A 21845-nucleotide genomic window follows, 5' to 3' on the forward strand; every position below is an offset into this window, starting at 1 on the left:
AAGGGATGGATGGATAGATTTATATATCTATATTAATGGGGATAAATTGGACTTCCTTGAATTGAGAGGCAGTCGGGAAGGCAACACGAGAGATCAAGCTCACGTCACACAATCCTTTAAACAAGCTGACAATACAAGCTAAGGCAAGAATAGTTCCGGTACTATTCGAGAGGCCACGACTTGTTTCAAATCACTTGAAACAACTCGATTTGGGGATATGAAGATGTAACCAAATCACTCAAGATTACACTCCAAAATACACAAGAATCGCTCTTGAAATAAAAACCAATTTATAAAATATCTTTGTTGAATGAATAATTCTTACAATGATAATCATGGGACCTTTTATAGAGGAACCATGGAAATTTAAAACACGAAAGTACATTTTTAAAGGAAATAAAATCATATAGGGGATATTTATTATAATTAGCCTTATTTAGTATTATTGACCCATAATTCATGGCAATCCCATGATTATTGGTAATCCCTTGATCTATGGAATTCCTTCATTTAGGGGATATTGATTCATGGGATCCCTTCAATTAGGGATAGTAATTTAGGGGAGGTCCAATGCTTTGTAAGGTGCTCCTGGCCTTATGGTCTTTGGGACTTGTGGTCCAATTCTAGAAGAATGCATGGTTTATTTTGATCCTCGGTGTAGAGTTCAGAAGTAGCATCTATTTGAAGTTTGGCACACTTTGTAATTACCAATTGAAATTTATGGGCTCGGCTCATAGTGATTGGTCTAGGAGGAATTATGATAGGGTCCTATTCCGTCATGATTGTCACATCATCCCCCATGTCTTCAAAAGGTTGTTCCATCAACCTCTCGTCACCTACATCAAACGAAGACAAGTCATCAACACTAAATGTAGCATGGGCATTATACTCACCTGGGAGGTCTAGTTTGTAGGCATTATCGTTTATGCATTCAACGACTTGAAAAGGAGCATCGCCTCGTGGGGACAACTTAGATTTACTGTGCCGGAAATCTCTCTTTTCATAAGTGAAGCCACACCCAATCACCGGGTTGGAAGACAATCTTCTTGTGGTGACGATTAGCAGCTTTGGCATTCCGCACATTGGTGGCATCAATTTCCTTCTGTATTGTCTTATGAAGCTCCTGATCTTCTGTGCCTGATCACTGAAATTAACATTTCGTCGCTCACTACGTGGTAGTGGCAATAGGTCAACTAGAGAAAGTGGATTGAAGCCATGCACTACTTCAAAAGGAGATATGTTGGTAGCACTATGAATAGCTCGATTATATACAAACTCAACATAAGAGAGACAACTTTCCCAACTACGGAAATTCTTTTTGATAATACACCTACGGAGGGTGCCTAGGGTGCGATTTGTTACTTCCGTTTGACCATTGTTTGTGGGTGATATGAGGTAGAAAGGAGAAGTTCCGTCCCTAATTTTCCCCAAATGTTTTTCCAGAAAAAGCTCAAGAATTTAGAGTCCCTATCATATACAATCGTACGGGGAATTCCATGCATTCTAACTACTTCTTTGAAAAACAAATTAGCAATATGCATTGCGTCATTCGTCCTATTGCAAGGAATAAAGTGAGACATTTTTGAAAACCTATCAACAACAAACATGATAAAGTCCTTACCTCCTTTTGTACGAGGTAGCCCTAAAATGAAGTCCATACTCAAATCTACCTAAGGTATGTCGGGTGTAGGTAGTGGCGTATATAAACCATGTGGTAGCATTGTGGAATTGGCTTGTCAACATGTAATGCAACGTGTAATGTGTTGTTCCACATCCGCACGCATCCCTAGCCAATAAAATTTTTCTTGCAAAATTTTAAGAGTTTTGGTGGCTCCAAAATGCCCCATGAGTCCACCATCATGGACTTCGTGAGTTAAAACAGTTCGAATAGAACCTTGTGGAATACACAACTTGTTAGCCTTATACAAATAGCCCTCATGCAAATAGAAATCTTTAAATCCAGTGTTGGCACACTTATTAAAGATGTCAGAAAAATCTTTATCATTTGCATACAATGATTTTACATGTGAAAACCCTAGCAATTGAGAAGTCAAAATAGTAAGAATGTGAGTGCGCCTAGAGAGTGCATTAGCTACGACATTATCCTTTCCCTTCTTATATTTTATCACATAAGGGAATGTATCAACAAAAACAATCCATCTGGCATGCCTCTTATTTAGTTTAACCGGAGTTTTTATATGCTTAAGGGACTCGTGATTTAAGTGGATAACAAATTCCTTTGGCAAAAGATAATATTGCCATACCTGAAGTGCACGAACCAAGGCATATAACTCCTTGTCGTAAGTTGGGTAGTTCAAGGCTGCGCCACCTAGCTTCTCGTTGAAGTATGCAATAGGTTGGAAATTCTGCATTACAATGGCACCAATACCCACACCTGAAGCATAACATTCAAGTTCAAATGTTAGTTCAAAGTTCGGGAGTTTAAGAATTGGGGCATGAGTTAACAAATATTTCAGTTTGTCGAAGGCCTGTTGTTGCACTTCTCCCCAACTAAACAATTCATCCTTGCGAATAACAGCAGTGAGAGGGGCTGCAATAGTGCTGAAATCACGAATAAACCTTCGGTAGAATCCTGCCAAGCCATGGAAACTACAAACTTCACGAACAGTGGTAGGGACAGGCCACTCCTAGATGGCTCTGATCTTCTCCTCATCGACTTGTATTCTCTGTGTGCTAACAACATAGCCAAGGAATAGACAACTAGAAACACAAAATGCACATTTTCAACATTTGCATATAGTTTGTTCTGCCTCAATAAAGTGAACACTTCTCTCACATGCTCAATGTGTGGAGACAATTCCTTACTATAGATCAAGATGTCATCAAAGTAAACAACCACAAACTTTTCTATGCAATGTATAAGACCATGATTCATCAATCTCATAAAGGTACTAGGGGCATTAGTTAAGCCAAAAGGCATGACAGTCCACTCATACAGCCCTAGCTTAGTTTTGAAAGCAATTTTCCACTCATCTCCTTCTCTCATTATTATCTGATGGTAACCACTTCTAAGTTCAATTTTTGTAAAAAGAGCAACACCCTGAAGTTCATCAAGCATATCATCTAATCTAGGAATAAGATGTCTATACTTAATGGTAATTGCATTTATTGCTTTACAATCTACACACATACGCCACTTACCATCCTTCTTCAGAACGAGGAGTACCGGTACCGAACATGGACTAAGGCTCTCACGCACCCACCCTTTATCTAACAAGTCTTGGATTTGTCTTTGGATCTCTTTGGTCTCATCTGGGTTAGCCCTATATGCTGGCCTATTAGGCAATTGAGCGCCAGGTATGAAACCAATCTGATGTTCAATACCACGGACTGGAGGCAACTCGTTTGGTAGTTCCTTGGGTAATACATCAGAAAATTCCTGTAAAATATGATAGAACTCTAGAGGCAGGTTAGATTGCAAATCAGAAGTTGTAAGGAAATTAAACTTACAAAGCAAAATGTAAATCCTATCACTCTCATCCTCTCGAATGGATTTAATATCCTTTCGAGTGAAAAATATGGCCTGGTCACTGTTTCTCCCCATTTGAGAAAGGGTATCTTTGGTAGGTACTCCCTTACTTTTCTCTCATTTTTCTAAGGGGATCACTCTTGGAACTTGCAATGGGGCGGTCGTAGATGAACTTGCCATGGAATTTATGTCTGCCTCTTGTACGGGGTTTTGAGTTCCCGCTGATTTCGAGACGTTCTTTATAGCCATCATTTCTTGAACATGATTTCTTTGTATCACTTCCTGATCCGTATGGGCTTCTTGTGGGGTAAGGCAAGTTTTTGCCCTCATGTGTGAGCATAAAAGTATTTTCCTTCCCAAAGTAGGTGACACTGCAATCGAATTGCCAAGGCTGTCCAAGTAGTATCTAGCAAGCCTGCATCGGCACAACATCGCATACAACCTGGTCCATATAACCACGAATTTGGAAGGTTACCTCAACTTGTTTATTTACTTGTAGTTCCCCATTATTGGTCAACCACTGCAATCGATAGGGTCGCGGATGGGGCTTGGTGACAAGGTTCAACTTTTTGACCAATGCCTCACTAAGCACATTGGTGCAGATTCCGTTATCAATTATCATGCTGCAAATCTTGCCTTTGATTTTGCAACGACATTGGAAGATGTTCTCCCTTTGCATTTGGGCTGGTTTCTCCTTTTGAAAATGTACTAAGAGACCGGAGAGTTACCACCGTGATTTTGGAATATTCATCATCTTCTGCAGCAGTACTTTCCTCACATACAAGAATTTTCTCACCGTTTACATCTCCTTCATTATCGGTGACAACTTCACCCGCATCCGTCAAGATCATGGCCTTCTTGTTCGGACACTCAGAGGCATAGTGCCCTTTCCCTTGACACCAAAAATAGGTAATTTCACGATTTTGGGGATTCTTGCCATGGACATATTCCTTTTGGGATTTTCGAGTTGTGCCAGCATGCGCAACACCTTTTTCTTTGTCAACATTAGAAAATTTATTAATGTTAGTATTGGGAATACCTCGGGGCTCCAGGATAGTTTGGGTGGACCAGGGTGGTGGTCGATTGAAAGAATCAGCTCGCCCCCTTCGCTCGTGTTGTTTCTCCAATAAAATCGCACGTTGGAGCAATTCCGACAAGTCAACATACGGGTGTAGCTCTAAAGTGTCCCTCAAATCTTGGTTAATTCCACTTATGAATCGAACCATGGTTGCTTCAGGGTCCTCCACAATATCAGCCTACATCATGGTTGTCTCAAGCTCTTTGTAATACTCCTCTACACTTCTATTACCTTCAGACATTTGTTGAACTCGTTCGTGCAGCTCTCTCCTATATCAAGATGGTACAAATCATTTCCTCATAGCCTTTTTTAGCCCATCCCATCTGGTGATCCGGGCCTTCCCTTCTCACATTCGTTTCATACTCAGTTGTTCCTACCAATTATGGGCATAGTCGGTGAACTCCATTACATCAATTCTCTTCCATTGCACATCATCATATATAGAGCAATCTCGAATCAACTCCATTTTCCTCTCCCAATCAAGATAAACATCCGGGTCAAAATTCCCATTGAAATAAGGGATGCTGATCTTCAAGTTCCTCATAGGATCTTGATTTTGGTTGTCTCTATTTGGAGAGGGTGGCTCCCATTCTTCATCAAAATTTTCAGAAGAGTCTTCCCTACCTCGGTGTGTAGGATTCCGCCTTGCAGATTGACTAGCGTCAGCAGCGGGTCAGCCCTGCTGACGCTCAGTTGTCAATTCTCGAATAGATTGAGCAAGATCAGCCAACATCATGTACGGTGTCCATCTCGTCAGTAAGTTGCTTCGTGAATCGTGTTTCCAATGCTTTGGATAGCGTTGCGATTTGAGGATTAGGGCGCTCGTTTGGGTGTCCTTCACCTGCCATCAAAGAAAAATGTAAAATAACAAGGGTATATCCTCACACAGGTTTCTCCTCTCTTGAATCGCGCTCTCCGGTATGTAATGATCTCCCCACAAACACTCTTTCACTCCGCTCGTGTTTGACTCACTTAAATAAAACTGGCAACGACCCAATGCAATTCCCAAATCAAGAAATTCAGATAAAAATCACAAGTAATTGGACCTTTAGATAATCGAATAGAAATAGGAGAAATATTATAAACATTTTTATTTTTATTTTTTGGAAAGAAGTGGCAATGGATAAGAATCAAAATGCAAATATTAAATAAAGAAAATTAAGAAAAAAAGAATGGAAAAAGAGAAAATGGATAAGAATATATAGAAATATATATTAATGTTATGTATAAAAGGAAACAAAATATTCTCAAGCCATTTTTTTCAATTTTTTTTCTATATTTTCTGTTTTTTTTTTCGGAAATTCTTTTTTTTTTTTTTCAAATATGAACCGCGATATTAATCAAGAGATTGTATCAACTAGCTCTGATACCAGATGCGAACTTGCCAAGGATGATAGTTCGGATCGAATTCCACAGGAATAAGTCATAACAATATTGGAGATTTAGATAGAACAAGGGATGGATAGATAGATTTATATATCTATATTAATGGGGATAAACTGGACTTTCTTGAATTGAGAGGTAGTCGGGAAGGCAACACGAGAGATCAAGCTCACGTCTCATAATCCTCCAAACAAGCTGACAATACAAGCTAAGGCAAGAATAGTTCCAGTACTATTCGAGAGGCCACGACTTGTTTCAAATCACTCAAAACAACTTGATTTGAGGATATGAAATTTAAAACAAGAAAGTACACTCTTCAAGGAAATAAAATCATATAGGGGATATTTATTATAACTAGCCTTATTTAGTATTATTGACCCATAATTCATGGCAATCCCATGATTATTGGTAATCCCTTGATCTATGGAATTCCTTCATTTAGAGAATATTGATTCATGGGATCCCTTCAATTAGAGTTAGTAATTTAGGGGAGGTCTAATGCCTTGTAAGGTGCTCCTAGCCTTATGGTCCTTGGGACTTGTGGTCCAAATCCAGAAGAATGCATGGTTTATTTTGAGTCTCGGTGTAGAGTTCCGCAGTGGCATTCATTTGAAGTTTGACACACTTTGTAATTACCAATTGAAATTTACGGGCTCGGCTCCTAGTGATTGGTCCAGGAGGAATTATGATTGGGTCCAATTCCATCATGATGGTCACATCACCTTTGATTTTGGTCGTTGCAATCATATGACACTTACACTTGGTGTCTTGACCGGTGCGTACCTTGTGTCATCTTCATCACCTATATAGACTACTAATGGGAGCTGCATGAATATCACTAATTCAGGATCAGTATCTTCACAATGTACATATCTTCCTCATACTTACTACATTCTCTAGTTGACTATAAATCATGTATCAAGAGAAAAATTAATTGACTAGAGACTTACTGTTACTTTCTCCTCTACAGGTGTCCAGGTTTTAGGATCGAGTCAAATTCTTGAGACATATCTAAAGTTAGGTCATCGATTTCTGGTACAATCTTTGAAAATTGCTCCCCGTAATTTTTCTGTTATTGCTACTCATACTCCGCTTACTATCATTTCTTCCCCTAGTCTCTAGTGGCCTGTTTGTATTGGTCATGCATCTTCATCTAAATTTCAGTCTCTGTTTAGTAAAGGTCATTTGGGTTATACTAGTTTTGAGTCATTTGACTGCTTACACTATCGTTTGGAAAATTAATCAGCGTTATCCTTTCCATAAATGTGTAGATCGTTAGTAAACCATTTTCTTTGGTTCATTTTGATATTTTGAGTCATTCTTTTGTTCCCTATATAAGTGAGTGTCATTATTATGTCATATTCATAGATGATTACTCCCACTTTATATAGATATATTTTTTGAAACACATCAAACTTAACTCAAATATGGTATCGTCCGTCCATTCAGTGGTGTTGGTTTTATCCTTATTTCTCTGCATGAACGTTTCGAATTGGAACCTCATGCATGTTTATATTTTCTTCTCGGTTTTGGGATAGTCCACAAAGGTTATAGACTTTGTGATCTGATCTCTAAATAGTTTTGATCTATCATCATTTACATTTTGAGAGAGTGTAACACTTTCTATCATGTCTACATTCCATGCATTATCTCTTTTTGGTTCACCTTCATTCGTGTCATATCTCATCGACCAGATCAAGTAAGTCATCCACCTACTCATTTGCGTTATTATCATTATTTTCTGCTATGCTAACTCTACATGCGCGTACTTCATTTCATGAATAAAATTAAGATCCGTTGTGGCAAAAAAAAAACGTCTCAACAATTGAAAACTTTAGAGAAGACTCATTTATAGGTCTTTGTTGATTTACCTCCAGAGAAAGCACCTATGGGCTGCAAATGGATTTTAAATATTAAAACTATGTTTGATGGTGTCAGTTGAGCGTTATAAGGCTCGTTTAGTTGTGAAAGGCTAATAATAGGAACATGATATTAATTACAAGGAAACCTTTGCTCTGGTGGCACGTCTTACCTCTTTTCGTTGTTTAATTGTAATTGCAGTTGTTCGTTAGTGGTCTCTTTTGCAGATAGACGTAAAAAATTACCTTCTCCATGATGATCTCTTTGAGAATGTTTATATGGCATTGTCTATTGGTTCTTTACCTTTTTCTGAAGTCTGCAAGTTATGACGTGCTTTTTATGGCTTCATTCAGACTCCTAGTGCTTGGTTTTCCAAGTTAAGTTCAGCTCTTCTTCAGTTTGGCATCACTTCTAGTTCGCACGACTCTTCCGTTTTTGTTCAACGAAGTACTTATAGTATCATTGTGTTACTTCTGTATATTGATGATGTGATCCTCAAATGAGATGATCATTCTAGCATATTTGATTTACATAACTACCTTTGGAAGCATTTTGATATGAAAAGTCTTTTCCATCTGTGGTATTTCTTGGGTCTTGAGTTTTCTTTTTATGGTTCTAATGTATATTACATGTCCCAAGCTAAGTATGCTTTTGATATGTTCATCGTCACTAATTGCACGATATATTTGACATCCCTCGATCTTGGATGTTGTCTTACATCAATGGATAAGACTCTTCTTGAATAGCCTTCTCTTTATTGTCAGCTTACTAGCATATTGATTTACCTGAGAGTCACTCATTCTAATATTGCTTACGTTATCCATCTGTTAGTCAATTCATCTATGCACCTTGTAAAACTCGCTACTCTGCAGTTCTACGTATTCTTCATTGTGTTAAGGGAGCACTATTGCATAGATTAAACTTCTCAAATCAGTCTCTTTTAACTTTATCTGGGTACTCTGATGCTAATTGGGCAAGTGATCCTATGGATCGTCGCCCCACCACTGGTTTTTGCTTTTTTATTGTGATTCTTTTGTCTTCTGGCGTAGAAGAAACAAATAGTTGTCTCTTATTCCAAAAATAAATTTTAATATCGTGCCCTTGCTGATGCTACTTTTGAGCTCATGTGGTTTTGTTGATTACTTGATGACCTTGAAGTACCGCAATCATCTTTTATTCCTTTGCATGGGACAATATAAGTGCTATCCTGATTTTTCACAATGATATTTTTCACGAGCGCACTAAATAAATCGAGATTGATTGGCATCTTGTTAATTATCATATTACTTATGGAAACATCAAGTTAGGCCCCTTATATTCCAACAATCAAACTGCAGATGTTTTCACCAAGTCACATTGTAATACCTCCGGAGTTGGATCAGTGCTAGGCCAACTCCCATGGATGAGCCGGTGTGAGGCCATCTGAAATTGAATACTAATTAAATGAATTGAATAGAATACTCATGTAAAAAATGTGCACATTCCTTTTCGGTAGTTGTATTGATGATGGGTGACCCACTAAAAAATCTCCCACGGTGTGTGTTAGTGAGGAAAAAAGCACGCTGGAATGACTCGTGTTGACCTGTGGGGCCAGTCTATGATCCTGGCATGCCCAGCTTTGTGGGGCTTGCAAGCCGGGGTGTCAAAATTGATATTAGAGCCGACCTGCGACAACCCAAAGTCGTTAACCTGACTGTTGAGAGGCCTAGCAATATTTTATTTTTAATAGCAAAGGCTGCACCCAAATTGGGCTACCTACATACCCGAATGGGATCAAGCCATACGTAGTTTTACTGATACAAACTATATAATCAAAGCCACGCAAGCAGAGCAGACAATCCTAGGTATGCCTAAGGCATCAACACCAACAAGCCTATCAAGTCTAAGCATAAGTGTCCCAAAGAAAAGTAAGAAGGTGAAGCCTGTTACCTGAAACGGAAAGTTGGGAGACCGTCTGTATCCGCTCGAAAGAGGCCTCTAGTCGATGAAGGGATATCTGTCGGGAGAAGTGTCTGTCAAATTGGAAGAGAAACTGCTAAAGTCGCTAAACCATCCGCGACACAGTTCCCCTCCATATATATATATATAATATATCCGCCAAGTCGCATACCTAAGCTGCAATCGAATACACATAAGGCATTGTTTGAGAGTCCATTCGTTTATCTTGGAGGAGATCAAAGAGATGCATGTTGTCGAATCTGTCTCAATCCATAGTGGCATCAGTCCTTGTTCAATCGCTATCCAAACTCCAGTTTGAATCGTCGTCAGCTCTGCCAAAGTGTTCATCGCCTACGGAATCGGGGTCTGAAACACTATGAGTACTGCTCCTTCCGAATCTCGGATAATACCTGCTGCTCCAAATTGCCAAGCAAAGCACCATCTGTGTTAAGCTTTAACCATCATGGAGACGGTGCCTCCTAACGCACCATAATTGGAGGTCGAGGAATCAGAGCGGGATTTCAAAATCCAAGCCCATCAGCTATATGAAAATCGCCCTCCCAATGTCAATGTAGAAGAATTCTAGCACACCAAAGAGTTTGCAAATTGAAAACACATGAATGGATCACAAATGTGTAATCTCCAAATTCTCAACTACTTAATTCTCCGAAATAATTTTGAATTTTGTCTAACTTTGAGTATATTGAAAAATTCTCGAGTATATCGAAAATTTAGATCCAGTTGAATCGTACCTAGAAACTAAATGAATAGTAATATCAACAATGTATCGAGTTCTAAATTATGCAAGTCTCCAAATTAATTTGGAGTGTTTGTCCAACCTTAAGTATATCGAAAAAAATCTCGAGTATATCAATAGCATAGATCCGGTTGAATCGAAGCTAGAATTTGAATGAATAAGAATACATACAATGTATCAACCCAGAAACGAAAATGCATGTATAAGAATAGATTGTAAAAGAAACATAACCTTTGTTTTTTAATTCAACTCTCGAAATAATGGATCTAAAATGTGAAATCTCCAATCCCTCGACTACTTAATTATCCGAAATAATTTTGATTTTTGTCCAACCTTGACAATATTGAAAATATCTTGACCTTATCAGAAACTTAGATCCAACTTAATCATACCTAAAAACTAAATGAATAACAATATCAACAATGCTTTGAATTCAAACCATCTTATTTTGAGGTTTTATCCAACCTCGAGTATATGGAAAAATATATTGATCACATAAAAAAAATAGTTCTAGTTGAATCGTAGCGGAGAATTGAATGAATAAAAATACCAACAATGTAAAAAGCAAAAAGGAAAATGCATGTATAAGAATAGATTGAAAAAAAATAATAACATTGTGAAGCCACTCTGCAAATAATGGATCTAAAATGATCTTAAACATAAAATCTTGAAATTCTCGACTACTTAATTCTTCGGAATTACATTTCAGTTTTTGCCTTTCCCTCAAGTATATTGAAAAAATCTCGAGTGTATCGAAAAGTGAGATGCAGTTGAGTCATACCTAAAAAGTAAATGAATGGCAATATCAACAATGAATTGAATCTAGAGTAGTCAATTGTCCAAATTAATTTTTAGTTTATGTCCAACCTCGAGTATATATATAAAAAATCTTGGGTATATAAAAAACATAGATCTGGTCGAATAGTAGCTAAAACTTGAATGAATAACAATAGCATAAGTATATCAAAGTAGAAATGAAAATGCATAAATAAGAATAGATTGAAAAAGTAACGTAACCTTGTGTTTAGATGGCACTCTGTGAATAATGGATCACAAATGCGTAATCTCCAAATTGTCGACTTCTTAATTCTCCGAAATAATTTTGAGTTATTGTCCAACTTTGAGTATATTGAACAATTCTTGAGTGTATCAAAAACATAAATCCAGTTGAATCGTACCTAAAAACTAAATGAGTAGTAATATCAACAATTTATCGAGTTCTCAATTACGCAATTCTCCAAATTACTTTGGAATTTTTCTCCAACCTCAAGTATATCAAAAAAACTCTTGAGTATATCAAAAAAAATATAGAGTATATCAAAAGCTTAGATCCGGTTGAATCGTAGCTAAAAATTGAATGAATAACATTACCAACAATGTATCAAACCAAAAACAAAAAATACGTGTATAAGAATTGATTGTAACAGAAACATAACTTTATTTTTAAATTCCACTCTCCAAAAAATGGATCTAAAATTATGAAATCTCCAATTTCTCAACTACTTAATTAACGAAATAATTTTGATTTTTGTCCAACCTTGAGTATATTGAAAATATCTTGACCTCATCAAAAACTTAGATCCAACTGAATCATACCTAAAAACTAAATGATTAGCAATATCAACAATGGTTTTAATTCTCGCCATCTCAATTCTTCGAATTAATTTTGAGGTTTTATCCAACCTCGAGTATATCGAAAAATATCTATATTACATCAAAAACATAGATCTAGCGGAATTGTAGGGAAGAATTAAATGAATAACAATACCAACAATTTACAAAGCAAAAAGGAAAATCCATGTATAAGAATAGATTGAAAAAAAAAACATAGACTTGTGTTAAGATGCCACTCTGCAAATCATGGATCCAAAAACGATCTAAAACATAAAATCTTGAAATTCTCGACTACTTAATTTTCCGGAATTAGTTTTGAGTTTTTTCCAACCTCAAGTATATTGAAAAATCTTGAGTGTATCGAAAAGTGTGATGCAGTTGAGTCGTACCTAAAAGTAAATGAATGGCAATATTAATAATGAATCGAATCTAGACTAGTTAGTTCTCAAAATTAATTTTTAGTTTTTGTCCGACCTCAACTATATTAAAAAAAACTCTCCAGTATATCAAAAACATAAATCAGGTCGAATAGTAGCTAAAAGTTGAATGCATAACAATACCATTTGTATATCAAAGGAGAAATGACAATGCATGAATACGAATAGATTGAAAAAGCAACATAACCTTGTGTTTAGATGCCACTCTGCGAATAACTGATCACAAATGCGTAATCTCCAAATTCTCGACTTCTTATATTCTTCAAAATAATTTTGAGTTATTTTCCAACTATGAGTATATTGAACAATTCTCGAGTGTAGTAAAAACTTAAATCCAGATGAATCGTACCTAAAAACTAAATGAATAGTAATATTAACAATGTATCGAGTTCTCAATTACGCAATTCTCCAAATTACTTTGGGGTTTTTGTCCAACCTCAAGTATATCGAAAAAAATCTTGAGTATATCAAAAACTTATATTTGGTTAAATCATAGCTAAAAATTGAATGATAATAAAAACATAATCTAAAATGTGAAATCTCCAATTTCTCGACTACTTAATTATCCGAAATAATTTTGATTATTTTCGAACCTTGAGTATATTGAAAATGTCTTGACCTCATCAAAAACTTAGATCCAAGTCCAACTGAATGATACCTAAAAACTAAATGAGTAGAAATATTAACAATACCTTTAATTCTCGCCATCTCAATTCTCCGAATAAATTTTGAGGTTTTATCCAACCTCGAGTATATCAAAAAAAATGTTGATTACGTCAAATACTTAGATCTAGTCGAATCGTAGCTAAGAATTGAATGAATAATAATACCAACAATGTACAAAGCAAAATGGAAAATGCATGTATAAGAATAGATTGAAAAGGAAACATAACATTGTGTTTAAAAGCCACTCTGCAAATCAGGGATCTAAAATGACCTAAAACATAAAATCTTGAAATTCTAAACTACTTAATTCTCCGGAATTAGTTTTCAGTTTTTCCAACCTCAAGTATATTGAAAAAATCTCGAGTGTATCGAAAAGTGAGATGCAGTTGAGTCGTACCTAAAAAGTAAATGAATGGCAATATCAATAATGAATCGAATCTAGACTAGTAAATTCTCAAAATTAATTTTTAGTTTTTGTCCGACCTCAAGTATATTAAAAAAAACATCTTGAGTATATTGAAACATAATTCCGGTCGAATGGTAGCTAAACGTTGAATGAATAACAATTAACATTTGTATATCAAAGGAGAAATGAAAACGCATGAATAAGAATAGATTGAAAAAGCAACATAACCTTGTGTTTAGATGCTACTTTTCGAATAATTGATCACAAATACGTAATCTCCAAATTCTCGACTTCTTAATTTTCCAAAATAATTTTGAGTTATTGTCCAACTTTGAGTATATTGAACAATTCTTGGGTGTATCAAAAACTTAAATCTAGTTGAATCATACCTAAAACCAAAATGAATAGTAATATCAACAATGTATCGAGTTCTAAATTACGCAATTCTCCAAATTAGTTTGGATTTTTTGTCCAACCTCAAGTATATCGAAAAAAATCTTTAGTATATCAAAGACTTAGATCCGGTTGAATCGTAGCTAAAAATTGAATGATTAACAATACAAATAATGTATCAAACCTGAAACGAAAATGCATGCATAAGAACAGATTTTAACAGAAACATAACTTTATTTTTAAATTCCACTCTCCAAATAATGGATCTAAAATGTGAAATCTTTAATTTCTGGACTACTTAATTATCCGAAATAATTTTGATTTTTGTCCAACCTTGAGTATATTGAAAATATCTTGACCTCATCAATTAGTTAGATCCAACTGAATCATACCGAAAAACTAAATGAGTAGCAATATCAACAATACTTTTAACTCTCGCCATCTCAATTCTTCAAATTAGTTTTGAGGTTTTATCCGACCTCGAGTATATCAAAAAAAATCTTGATTACATAAAAAACATAGATCTAGTCGAATCGTAGCGAAGAATTAAATGAATAACAATAACAACAATGTACAAAGCAAAAAGAAAGATGCATGTATAAGAATATATTGAAAAAGAAACATAACATTGTTTTAAGAAGACACTCTGCAAATCGTGGATCTAAAACGATCTAAAACATTAAATCTTGAAATTCTCGACTATGTAATTCTCCGGAATTAGTTTTGAGTTTTTTCCAACCTCAACTATATTGAAAAAATGTCGAGTGTATCGAAAAGTGAGATGCAGTTGAGTCGTACCTAAAAACTATATGAATGGAAATATCAATAATCAATTGAATCTACACTAGTCAATTCTCCAAATTAACTTTCAGATTATGTCCGACTTCAAGTATATAAAAAAATCTTGAGTATATCAAAAACATAAATCTGGTCGAATAGTAGCTAAAAGTTTAATGAATAAGAATACCATTAGTATATCAAATGAGAAATGAAAATGCATCAATAAGAATAAATTGAAAAAGCAACATAACTTTGTGTTTAGATGCCACTCTACGAATAATGGATCACAAATGCGTAATCTCCAAATTGTCGGCTTCTTAATTCTCGGAAATAATTTTGAGTTTCGTCCAACCTTGAGTATATTGAACAATTCTCGAGTGTATCAAAAACTTAAATCCAATTGAATCATACCTAAAAACTAAATGAATAATAATATCAACAATGTATCGAGTTCTCAATTACCCAATTCTCCAAATTAGTTTGGAGTTTTTGTCCAACCTCAAGTATATCGAATAAAATCTTGTGTATATAAAAAGTTAGATGCAGTTGAATCGTAGCTAAAAATTGAATGAATAAAAATACGAACAATGTATCAAACCAGAAACGAAAATGCATGCATAAGAATAGATTGCAACAGAAACATAACTTTATTTTTAAATTCCACTCTCCAAAGAATGGATCTAAAATATGAAATCTTCAATTTCTTGACTACTTAATTATCCAAAATAATTTTGATTTTTGTCCAACCTTGAGTATATTGAAAATATCTTGACCTTATCAATAACTTAGATCCAACTGAATCATACCTAGAAACTAAATGAATAGCAATATCAACAATACTTTTAATTCTCGCTATCTCAATTCGCCGAACTAATTTTGAGGTTTTATTCAACCTTGAGTATATGGAAAAAAATGTTGATTACGTCAAAAACTTAGATCTAGTCGAATCGTAGCAAAGAATTGAATGAATAACAATACCAACAATGTACAAGGCAAAAAGGAAAATGCATGTATAAGAATAGATTGAAAAAGAAACATAGACTTGTGTTTAGATGCCACTGTGCAAATAATGGATCTAAGAAGATCTAAAACATTAAATCTTTCAATTCTCGACTACTTAATTGTTTGGAATTAGTTTTTAGTTTTGTCCAACCTCTAGTAAATTGAAAAAATCTCGAGTGTATCGAAAAGTGAGATACAGTTAAGTCGTACCTAAAAAGCAAATGAATGGAAATATCAACAATGAATCTAATCTAGACTAGTCAATTCTCCAAATTAATTTTTATTTTTTTCCGACCTCAAGTATATAAAAAAAAAAAATCTTGAGTACATAAAAAACATAAATTCGGACCAATAGTAGCTAAAAGTTGAATGAATAACAATACCATTAGTTTATCAAATGAGAAATGAGAACGCATCAATAAGAATAGATTGAAAAAGCAACCTAACCTTGTGTTTAGATCCAGTTGAATCGTACCTAAAAACAAAATCTATAGTGATATCAACAATGTATCGAGTTCTCAATTACGCAATTCTCCAAATTAATTTGGAGTTTTTGTCCAACCTCAAGTATATCGAAAAATATATTGAATATATCAAAAACTTAAATCCAGTTGAATCATAGCTAAAAATTGAATGAATAACAATACCAACAATGTATCAAACCAGAAATGAAAATGCATGTATAAGAATAGATTGTAATAGAAACATAACTTTATTTTTAAATTCCACTCTCCAAATAATGGATCTAAAATGTGAAATCTTTAATTTCTCGACTACTTAATTATCCGAAATAATTATGATTTTTGTCCAACCTTGAGTATATTGAAAATATCTTGACCTCATCAATAACTTAGATCCAAATGAATCATACCTAAAAACTAAATGAATAGCAATATCAACAATACTTTTAATTCTCGCCATCTCAATTCTCCGAACTAATTTTGAGGTTTTATCCAACCTCGAGTATATGGAAAAAAAACTAGATTACATCAAAAAGTTAGATCTAGTCGAATCGTAGCGAAGAGCTGAATAAATAACAATACCAACAATGTACAAAGCAAAAAGGAAAATGCATGTGTAAGAAAAGATTGAAAAAGAAACATAACATTGTGCTTAGAAGCCACTCTGCAAATCATGGATCTAAAACGATCTAAAACATAAAATCTTGAAATTCTTGACTACTTAATTCTCCGGAACTAGTTTTGAGTTTTTTCCAACCTCAACTATATTGAAAAGATCTCGAGTGTATCGAAAAGTGAGATGCAGTTGAGTCGTACCTAAAACGTAAATGAACGGAAATATCAACAATGAATCGAATCTAGACTAGTCAATTCTCCAAATTAATTTTTAGTTTATGGCCGACCTCGATTATATATGAAAAATCTTGACTATCAAAAACATAGATCCGGTCCAATAGTAGCTAAAAGTTTAATGAATAACAATACCATAAGTATATCAAAGGAGAAATGAAAATGCACGAATAATAGTAGATTGAAAAAGTAACATAACCTTGTGTTTAGATGCCACTATGCCAATAATGGATCGCAAATGCGAAATCTCCAAATTCTCGACTACTTAATTCTCTGAAATAATTTTGAGTTTTGTCCAACTTTGAGTATATTGAACAATTCTCTAGTGTATCTAAAATTTAGATCTAGTTGAATCGTACCTAAAAAGTAAATCTAAAACAAGATTAAAGAAACCAAATAGAACTTTTATTAGAATCGAAAAGACCCAAGAACACAGTAGGAACACAAAAGCACAAACTATTGTAGCTCAGATTTTACAAGGTATACTCTTATAGATGAAGAGCAACCAAAAACAGTAGTGCCACGGTTGACGGCTAACGGACACCCACCGAAAACCTAGGCTACAACACCAAAGCAAGAAACCCTAACACTCTATTTAAAACAATTCGATTTAAGGAGAATCGTACCGTTGAAATCCTCACCAAACACTCCCCAAGGCATATAGAAGAATCACCTCTCCATTCTATGGTAAATCTGCCAGAAAGGACCAACTTCGAACACAAGGCAACCGGAGAAGAGAGACTTGCTAGAGGGAAACGAAATTTTAGAGAGAGAGATTTCAGAAGTGGCACATCTATACTTCTGTATAATGAGGGACAACACTATATATATAACTCAAGATGAACGGCTCAGACGTGATCCCTAAAATGAATGGCTGGGATTCACTCCTGAGGAGACAGTGGTTAGACACAGTTGGTTGGGCCATCTGAACTGGGTCGGAGATGCAGGTCGCGCACCAAACAGACACTGGAGTGGGTCCGAAAGGCTGGAGGACAATTCGACCAAAATAAATCCCAACAATAATCTTAGTCATGAAAATTAAGAATTATTAATTTACCTATATCACATCTATGAAAAATCACAAGATCAAATTAATAATAAATAAGTATACAATGCAAGAATTAATATACCTATATTTTACGCTATGCAACATTTAGTATACCTATATTTATGTTAAAAACGTCAAATTCAACATCTCCATTTTCTTTTAACATAAAATTTAAAATTTATTTTTCATAAGGATCATTATATTTGTTAAAGATATGAAAAGAATAAATTATTGATAGATGAACCATTTTAAGGTGTCTCTTGAATTTTATTGTGAAGATCTAAATTTTATATTTTGAGATAAAAATAGTTAGTGTATGTATATTTTGAAGGAAGAAAATAGAGATTGTATACGATATATAGTCTTTTAATAAGAGTACATTGAAAATGTGAAAATAAAAATTAATAATCCATTATTTTTAAATTTTCCCATTTTGGATTTTTTTTAATGTTTTTGGCCAACCCAATTCAATTTGTAGTACGGACCTTGAACAATAATAATAAAATTCCTGTGAACTTGCACATTTCTTAAATCTTGAATGGAGTGATTGAGAGTTCCAAGATTGAAATTCTACCTCTAACTATTTGGAGAGTCGCATTCAAACTCAAGTTGATGTCTCTTTTTCAATATATTACCATATTCTTCATTTTCTCTTTTGATAGATTTTTGATGCAATTATCATTTGGTTTTAACTAAAATGCGAGTGAACCTACTTTTTCGATGCACTTGAGGTTTGATTCTACGACACACGCTAGGTTCGAGAAAAAGCTCATACCTCTTCTCTTATAGGAATATTATTTTCTTTAACTATATAAAGCAAACCACACAAATGTCCTAAATCTAGAATTGGGTCATATGGAATTAAGAGATTTTACATTCTACATATTTTATTTGGAGAGCCGAACCTAAACTTAGGGTGATGTTTGTTTTTTACTCTATTCTAATAAAAGTGATATAATATTATTTTTTTCCCTCTCGATAATTGAGTACTCAAGAATTTAGAGATCTGACATTTTAAATCCATTATTTGGTGCGTGCCATCTAAAGTCAGGTGATGTGTTTTTTTATCAATAATATGCACTCTCTTATTCCTTTGATGCATTGTGGATACTGTTATTCCTTCATTTTTTTTTAAGCTAAACATCATATTATAGAAGGGGGAAGAAGGGTTTTAAGGAAACCTTAATCTTGATTCGAGAGGCATATTATAATTTATTATTTTTTTCTTTGAAAATGTAACCATTGGTAAGTATGAAATTTACTAAAACTTCATTGTCTCACTTTGCTTCTATATATGTTTTATACGGGAGGGAGTTGCTATAATGAAAGAAGATACATTTTGTTAAAATAGCAAACTAGCAATTTATGTACTTATTTATTTATATTTTTGAATTTTTTTTTTGTTTTTTATTTGATAGATGAACTTTAGGGTGTTACTTGTGATTTGGTTTTATTTTAATGTTTCATATCTAGATGATTTCAACGGTAAAATAATTAAAAAATTAAATTTGAAGCCACGTGTAAAATAGGAATTTTATGTCTTAATTAATTTCTTTTCTCTTTCCCAATGATTTATCTTTTTCATTCTTAATGTCGCCAACAATTTTTAAATTAAATCAATTTATGTTAGACAACATAAGTTGGAACTAACTTATCCGTTGAATTTTTTACATAGACCGAAAAAATCCTTGCAAGATGTCACTGAAAGATTGGAGAACAATGAATTTGATTTATTATATATAATGATTGAATTTACTATTTACCAAGACAATGTCAATGGTGTGTTTATTCTAATTTTTTAATTATAGTCTGCAAGTAAATATATATAGTTTTAAGAAAAAAAATATATGTAGTTATTAAATACTTTAATTTTTCTCTTTTTGGACTTCTTATTTGTATTATGGTTACTTTTTATTATTTTTGTTTAAACAATAGTAACAAATAAAAAAGCTCATTGTTAACCATTCTTTCCCTGGCATCTTGCATGGATTTTTCCGTGTATGTGAAAAATTCAATGGATAAGTTATTTCCAAATCCAAACATCTAACAGAAATCAATGTATGATTTAACTCTTTTTGTTGGATAAGTTAAAGAGTATTCAGAAGGATGAACAGCCTTGATTGGATTGGTTGTCTGAAATTCTCAGTTACATTAATTTAGTGGTGTGAAAATTAAATTTCTTGTTTGCAGATGAAATATTTGATGCATAAGTTACTTTTCAGTTTCGGAGAACTCTAACCGCCAACTGAAAGTCAGGTTTTGATTAGTTTCTTTGTGAGTTGGATAAGTTAAAGAATGTTTACAACAACAAAACAACTACTTTGATTGTATCCGTTTGGAACATTGAAATTAGAAATGATACACTTTTTTTTCTTGGAATTTTGTTATTGCACAATAACCTTTTGCGTGAAATCATAAAAGTGAAAGGAGAAAAAGGGTTTCAAGGAATCTTAAATTTGAATTCCAAAGGATATTGTGTTTTCAATAGGAATTTTGAAATTAGAGAGTTTTTTTCTTTTTTTTTCTTTTTTCTTCTGAAAAATTTTACGTCTGTATTATTATGTTGGTAAGGGAATTGAAATTGATAAATATTTGACTCAAGCATATTGATTGGGACATAAATATAGTATTAAAATATTACAGTCAAGCATTACCAAAAACTAATTGATTTCTAAGTCTTTTTAACCATCTTTGCCTCAGTTATGTAGGCTAATTAATTTCTAAATCTCAGGGAAATTAAAATGGTTTCATTTATCTGGTTTGGTTGAGCCATAAAATTGAGAATTGAGAATTGAGAATTAAATAATTTTTTATTCTCTTATTTCACTTCTCTGTTACATATAGGTAAATGCTAAATGCAGATCAATTTGGTGACGAGAAAATTTTAAATTTTTATCACTTCATCATCATATTTGTTGTTCTTTTGGGGTTTTACCATTGGAGTGTTGATTGAAAACTCAAGATGACAATTCATTTTCAACATATTTTTATACATGTTCTCCTTTTCTCTTTTGATGTTGTTCTTCATATACTTTTATTTGATTAGATCTAGTTTTTTTGCATACATTTAAGCTTCTCTTGATACACCCCAAGTTTGAATAAAACTGTAAATATTTTTCCAAAATTACAAAAATAAAATAAAATAAAATTTGGTGAAGATGGGAAATCCTTTATAATAAATGAGATCGTAAAATAAAGTAAAGATTACATGAATTGTTGTTCTCATTATATATAAATATAACATTTTTTAAATTTATTCCATGTATGCAATTTTCTTAGAAGTAATTCTGAAAACTGAAGAAGACAAAGATTCATGGTCCTTTGTCCAATTTTTACAAAACTGTAAGTTTGTTCGTCGATGAGTTTTAGTTTTTGGGTTTGGATTTTCTAATAGTAAAAATTTGAATTTGAATAGTTATTTGATGTGATTTAAATAGAGATTGATGTGATGTTTTGTAAATAATATAAAAGAAGAAAAGTAATCGTTTGATGTGATATTTTTTTAGGGGAAAAAATTTGAGTCGAAACCTGTGGTAAAACCCACAAAGAACACAATAACTATTTATTTTGTTTAGTATATTTTGAGTGTGTTTGTTCTATGTTTTGAGCATAATGTATTTTTGTATGTTAGATATGAAAGTATGTCGGTAATATAAAATAGTATAATATTTTATGTTGAATTA

At 33.6% G+C, this 21845-nt stretch overlaps 2 protein-coding genes across 2 annotated transcripts in view; both read right to left on the reverse strand.

Moving 5' to 3' along the window:
- Positions 1-768: 768 nt before the first annotated feature.
- Positions 769-4716, reverse strand: LOC127254082 (uncharacterized). The gene is made up of 6 exons (XM_051278964.1): positions 4127-4716; positions 3668-3905; positions 2581-3400; positions 2265-2395; positions 894-1137; positions 769-836 (listed from the first exon to the last, which is right to left on the reverse strand). Exons 1-6 carry the CDS (start codon positions 4714-4716, stop codon positions 769-771), a joined length of 2091 nt encoding a protein of 696 aa, XP_051134921.1.
- Positions 4717-9129: 4413 nt separating this feature from the next.
- LOC127254466 (uncharacterized) overlaps positions 9130-21845 on the reverse strand; it is a 93178-nt gene continuing 80462 nt past the window's right edge. The window contains exons 5-7 of the transcript XR_007839453.1: positions 11524-11684; positions 9741-10331; positions 9130-9476 (exon numbers count right to left, since the gene is read on the reverse strand). The gene's annotated coding sequence lies outside the window, so the exon portion shown is untranslated. The remainder of the gene's footprint in view (positions 9477-9740; positions 10332-11523; positions 11685-21845) is intronic.

Source organism: Andrographis paniculata, unplaced genomic scaffold (assembly GCF_009805555.1).
Source record: "Andrographis paniculata isolate CXL003 unplaced genomic scaffold, ASM980555v1 Contig52END, whole genome shotgun sequence".
In the NCBI taxonomy this organism is placed as follows: domain Eukaryota; kingdom Viridiplantae; phylum Streptophyta; class Magnoliopsida; order Lamiales; family Acanthaceae; genus Andrographis; species Andrographis paniculata.